A 6558-nucleotide genomic window follows, 5' to 3' on the forward strand; every position below is an offset into this window, starting at 1 on the left:
GTGAAACATGGAAATTACTATGACCAAGAATAGGTGCCTTCCTTACCTCACACCACTTGTCAAAAGTGAACTCAATCATAAATACCAACTGTTAAATAGTAACTCCTCATGACTCTTCCATCAAATTAGTAACTATCATAGTCATAATGGAAACTTGTCATAGTCCCAACATAACATCTTATGACAGGTCAGTCCCCTAAAAAATAGGAACCCCAAAAGTAGGTGCCAACTTCCTAGAAAGTAGGAATCCATATCATACACTCACCTTCCATGTAGGATGCCACCTCACCAAGAGGTCCCATGAAGATGACATGACATTAGGGAGTTAGAAACTTAGGACATAACAATATATGCAAATTCAACGTGTCAGGACTCTAAGGTTGAGACACCTTGATCCCAACATCAATCACCCTATTTGTCTTTTATTTTTGACATGGAATCCAAGCCTTGATAAAACAAATATTTTATCTTTCAACAATTCAAAATATGCTCTTGAAGCTTCTACAAAAAAATACAAAACTTGAACAAAAAAATTGATGATGTAGGATTGCTTGTGAGTTCAAATGCTCTTGCATCAACATTTTAGAGTCACTTGTAACAATATTTAAAGCCATACTCTTAAGATTTTGGAGCTAAAAAGACTTTTGAGCTATAGTCTTGAAATTGGATTTTTCCATAGCTAGGTGTCGGAGCTAGTATACAAATTTCTATAAAATGCTCTTATATTTACAAAATTATTTTTGACAAGTAGAATAGACATATCATATCAATATTTAAGAGTCAATCTCAAAATAGGCTAAAAAAATATTTTCTATATTATTTTAAACATGTAAACTAAATCTAAACCCACTTTAGAAACTTAAATTATGGACAAGAAAAAAGGATGCTATTTGGTTCATTACTAGGATAGTTTAGGGTCCCATCATTCATGATCGCAAACTTGAGCAAATCAAATTCAAAATTTGGCAATTCCTACCCATTTCTTTCCCACCAAGAGTTGATGAAGTTCACATTTACATGTTTTTTATTGCTATGTAATTGTATTTAAAGACATTCAATTGCATTCATTTGGACATTAGATAATCATTTGCATATCACGTGCTAGAAACACTTATGTTGGTGCATTAAAACAAATCTAGATGTGCACATGCATCCATAAACATTTACACACTAAAACTTGTTCTCAATCATTGGTACATAGGACAATATGAACCCTAACAATCTTATAGCCCCTTAAGGGCATTTCTAAATACTGCCAATCCGAATAGTAGAATAAACAAAGTTGAATCAAAGAGTGATAGTGTGTACTATATCAAATCATGGAGCAAAGAATAGATCTGGACAAACAAAAAGACAAAATCAAACGTAAATTACTAAAATAAACATAATTTATCAACTCCAAATAGATCAAATTTAACACAATCAATTATTATTCCTCGTCAACCGTATAACTAAGCACTTTCATTTATTGCATTTACTTTCCACATAATTAATACTTGATATTCCTAATATATATGGGCCTACAATCCTCAATTAATTAATATAGGTTAGCTCATGCTTATGTATATGCATCTTATTGAATTAACTAGACTAAATTTAAGGAAACTAAAATCATGCGTGTGTGTGCATGCGTGCGTAAGTAACCAAGTTGAAGAATATAATCAATTTAAAAAAAAAATAGAAGTGGTATGAGATCATAACCCAAAGATATATTATAATTACGGCGATAGGCATCTACAACAACCATCCCTATAGGAGGTCAGCAAGAATCCATGAAAGAAAAACAAAATGTAAGGATACGCATCAAAGTTGAAAATACAATTTCAAAGATTCTTATTGGTTTGAATTTCACTCTATTTAATAGCTCAACCATCGTCAAAAATAGCAAGAAGAGATTAATGGATAGAAAGTTGTGATGACGAATAATGTAACTATTTAAGTGGAATAATGAAGAAATAAAATAATTTTTTGGATGATGATATCTAGCATATTTTTTACACAATTTTTTTCTAGATATAAGTATGCTAGTGTTGTTCTTAATGTCAATGAACTTGTTAGGATAATAGAGGTCTACCAACTAGACTTTGAAATAAACTTGATGAATAGAACCCCTCAAAACATTGGAGCTTCCTCTTTTTGACATAATTGTTATTTTATTCTATTAATCTTCCCATTTAAAACTACATATTTGTCAAATATAATTTTAATTAATTCCTAAACACAAATAAGACATAATCATTTACTTGTTAAATATAAAAGAATTAATTAATCTCAAAAAACAATATCATTTACTGCTCCCTAAAGACTACTTCTAGAGACAATATCATAATAACAACTTTATTAGAATGCTTCTCCTTAAGACCATTTATAAGGACAATATCATACTATCAGCTTTAAAAGAATGTTTTCCCTAAAGATCATTTCTAAGAACAATATCATAATAATAACAACTACTACTTTAATAGAATGCTTTCCCTAAAGATCATTTCTAGAACCAATATCATATCTTCCTTAATAAAATGTTTCAATACAAAAAGAATGGGGGCCATGCAACAGAACTTGAAAGGTGCAGATTCAATCCAAAGAGCTTGGAATGCATCTACACCGTCCCTTACAAACTTTTAAGACCATCATTGAAAAACTGGTACCACGGAAAAGAAAAGCCCCACGAAAAAAAAAACAGAGCAAACCCTTGTTATAATGAATTCAAAGCATTTTATTCCAGTCAAAGGAAAATCAAATCCTCAAAAAGAATTTTTATTCTGAAACCTTAACAAATTTAACAGAATAAGATCATCTTCCCTGTTTATTACATAAAAATGAAAGACGAATCCTAAAATAAAAATTAAATAAATAAAGAATATTGACAACTGAAACGTACGGGTGAGGTTCGAATCACCGGGAGTCTGTATCATGTACATCTAAAATCCCAAATCAAATAATACTCTATTTTACTGAAAGTTTGTCGCAGGCCATTGGTGCGAATCCCAGTCGCGAGTTGTCCACATCGTAAAGCACGTGGAAATTCTGCTGCTGATAATTTCCCAGAATTGAAAGTGAATCCATCGGAGTTCCTAAAACGGCCAGGCACACCACACTCTCGTCAGGATCTGGCTGAATAAAATAATTCTCTACCGGAAACTTCCACGCGACGCCGTCGTGGAAAAGCACGCTGAATTCCGGCAGCTTCACGTCCTCCACGCCAGAAACATTGTAGCAGAGCTCCAGAGGGGCAAATTCCGTCCGATTGTAAGGAATTTTCGCCTCGAAAGCCGCCTTTAGCTGACTGTAGGCGGGCTCTGCTAAATAAGTAAGGGTTGTGCCGGAATCGATGATTAAACCGCCGGCGCCGGAAGCTTTGTCGATGTTCCATGCCTGTACAGAGGCGTTCACAGGTGTGCCGCCGACGGTGACTGTGGAGACATTGAGGTAGTAAAATGTGTCGACTGCAGCAGCAGGGTTTTTTACCAGAGTGGTGAATTTCAGGTCTGGGTGACTGATGAGGTGTCGGTCTTCGCCGAAGATTAGTGTGCTGGTGACCGACAGGTTGCTGTTGCGGTCAACGAGACAGTAGGAGAATTTGTGGCCGTGGTGCTTGCGCAGCTGAGAGGCAAAGGACAGCTGTCCGCGGCCAAGGCCAAGGAGACCGGCGGCGCCATGGAAGAGCCCGCGGTTTGCGTGACCGCAGCCGAAGAGAATGTCGGGAACCGCTACCGGTTTGGCGTGTGAGGTGAGGTTGACCGTGAAGGTCTCGAAGGCGAGCTCTCCCGTTGTGTTGGAGCGGTCTCCGTACCAGTAAAAGTACGGGCACGTGGAGGCCGTTGAATTGCAGGTGTTACCGGTGACGTCGGTGACCAGGTTGCATTGAGGAGTGTTACACGGGACGGGCCGGTAGGTTGATGACGTGGAAGCGTTGTAGAGGGGTCCTTCTTGTGGGTAGCAGTCTTGGCAAGGCAGGCACTGCACCCAGTTGAGGTCGCTGCCGGTGTCCAGAATGAGCGAGAAGTGACGTGGCGGTGTGCCGATGAACACGTCCATGAAGTATTCGCCTGACCCCACTGACACGCCAGATTCCACGCTGGCAACCAAGGTGGCCGTCGTGGCGGAAGAGTTGGCGAAGTGGGATTGGTTATTGGGCCCAGGCACGGCGATTTCTGAGGCGTAACCCGCCACGTCGGATTTGGGTTCTGCCACGTTGGATTGGGATCTGGTTTTGAGCCTCTGGTGGAATGCATCGACCCGGGTTCGATCCCTGGCGAGGGACTCGAACAGCAGGGCTTTTCTGGATTTGGACTCGTTTTGCTTCTTGTGCTTGCTGTGCAGGAGCTTGACTCGCAGGGGTGAGCTTTTTTTCTGTTTATCTGGTGCTGCCTTTTCGTTGTAGCCTGCTGAGAATTGATTGCAGCCAGGAGTTTCGTCTCCTAGAATTGCCCCTGGATAGTTTGGCAATCGAATCCCCGAGAGATCGGAGCTGCTTTCGTTGAAAATGGAAGCCGCATTGATCGAAAAGACCAGGGCTGCAAAGCAGAGACTTGCGAGCAGTGCGATCTTTTCACTCGCCATGCCTCAATCTGCAGGTAAGGTTGACCTTTGGATTTGCTCGTCAGGCCTACAAGAAAAAAAGCTTCCTTCTTTAATTTGCTTATGAGTTTTCCGAGGAAGAAAACTCAAATTACCAGAAAACCTAAGTTTAAGCTTGGCTCTGAAAGAAAGCTAAGCTGCTGTAAATTTCTTACAACCAAAGATTGGCTGAGGAGAAATTCAAATAGTTATGAGATTAGCAGCCTTAAAAAGTTCATCTACCTATAAAAACTCTCAAACAGCCTTATCTCACTTAAATACAAATATTCTGAGTCCAACAGTCTGGAAGCCAGAAAAAAATTTCAACAATCTTAGAGCCTTTGCTTTAACAAAAGTTCAATCAAATCACTTCACTTACAGTCAAAAATTCAAGGCCACTTTTCACAAACAAAACTACACTTGATTTCAAAGAAACAATCACCTGCTCTGCAAAAAATAAAAGTCCAATAATCTCACCTCGGCCTGCTCTCAAAAGAATCAACTCAAAAGCCTAAGAATCTCACTTCTGCACACCCGGCAAAATGGTGAAGAATTCTTTCGGCTTAAAATTTGAAAGACCGCCTATTTACAACAATTGTCTCCAATCTTCCAGGCACTATGTTTCTCTCTTGTTTGCACCTTAGGTACTCAAGATGTCACAGGTTCGAATCCCACAAAACCTAAAAAACCGAGCCCCCTTTTAATCCATACAACAGTCACAGACAGAAGGGAGACCAAAATCAAAAACCGGAAAATTCCAACACTTATGATGCTTTTAGTAGTTGAATCATTGATTTGAAAATTACCTCTTCCCCTGTATAAATATACAAATAGCCCCTGACGTACACGGACCTCTTATCTGTTGAAAGATTCAAAGTAACAAGCTATGAACTTTGATTTACCCAGATTCAAAGTCAATCCCCCCATGTTAAACAAGCTTCTAGGGTTTCAAGCCCTGACAATGGGAATCTGTTGCTTTGACTACCATCACCGCTAATTTAAATAACAAGCTATAACTCTTCTCCTGTATAATTGACACGGACATGCTTTGACATAAAACAGATCACGCGTTCGAATCCCAGAAGAAGTGTTTCTGGTGACGGACATGATACGCCAAAGCGCGTTCTTAAAGAGCTTCTGGGTCAAACGAAACATTTAAAAAATACCAAAAAATACCAAAAACAAATAACAAAAATCAGAACATTTAAATTTTTAAAAAATACTAAATGTTGCTTTGACTAAATATTATGAATTCCAATACTGCCTGTTAGGTTTAAAAAAATAGGTCATGTAAGGTAGACGTTTGACTGTATAATGTTTTTTTGAAGGCAATGGTCTAATAAAAAGAATTCAAATTGTGTGTGGATGGCTCTCCACGTGTATCATTTCTGACCTAGCCCACAACAAGGAATGTGGGTGGGGTGGGTAGGGGGTCCATATGCGCATATTCATTTTCACATGACCACTTCACTATTTTATTTATTGCTTAAATATAAGCCAAAAACTTTACTATTTTGTTTATTCCTTAAATAAAAGCCAAAAACTTTTTTAATTAAATGTTATGCATTAGATTAGTGAGATAATGTTCATCTTGGTTTTGGGAATGCAAAGTCTTGATATGGTCAAATTTGTCCGGGGAAGTTCATGCCATGGTAGGGATTAATAGGGCCTTCTCCTTTTCACACATTACACGATATTATCTTTTCTCCATATTTTATGCATTTTTATTGGTAATGGGAGACACAACACCTAGTGCCTAATGATGGTCTAAATAAGAATGTTTATATACAAAGAGTCCTTAATTAATTGACATGCATACTATTAGTGAGATAATGTCCATCTTAGTTTTGGGTATTTAGAGTCTTGATATGGTCAAAGTTGTCTTGCAAAGTTCATGCCATGGTATAGATGTATAAGGCATTCTCCTTTTCATATATTCTATGATATTATTTTCATGTCTAATTCATTTTTATTAGATAATGGAAGATACAATATTCA

General features: G+C 38.0%; 1 protein-coding gene across 4 annotated transcripts; it reads right to left on the reverse strand.

The window, feature by feature from the left end:
- Positions 1-2725: 2725 nt before the first annotated feature.
- LOC131044840 (aspartyl protease family protein 2) lies at positions 2726-5704 on the reverse strand. 4 transcript variants are annotated; one of them, XM_057978288.2, is made up of 3 exons: positions 5367-5702; positions 5038-5240; positions 2726-4609 (listed from the first exon to the last, which is right to left on the reverse strand). In XM_057978288.2, the coding sequence occupies exon 3, from the start codon at positions 4561-4563 to the stop codon at positions 2947-2949; it is 1617 nt and encodes a 538-aa protein (XP_057834271.2). In that variant the 5' UTR covers positions 4564-4609; positions 5038-5240; positions 5367-5702; the 3' UTR covers positions 2726-2946. The 4 variants fall into 4 exon arrangements, with proteins under 4 accessions (XP_057834271.2, XP_057834273.2, XP_057834274.2 ...); XM_057978290.2 differs by having other exon boundaries at positions 5038-5257; XM_057978291.2 differs by lacking the exon at positions 5038-5240 and having other exon boundaries at positions 5367-5704.
- Between the last annotated feature and the right edge of the window lie 854 nt (positions 5705-6558).

Source organism: Cryptomeria japonica, chromosome 1, assembly GCF_030272615.1.
Source record: "Cryptomeria japonica chromosome 1, Sugi_1.0, whole genome shotgun sequence".
Taxonomy (NCBI): domain Eukaryota; kingdom Viridiplantae; phylum Streptophyta; class Pinopsida; order Cupressales; family Cupressaceae; genus Cryptomeria; species Cryptomeria japonica.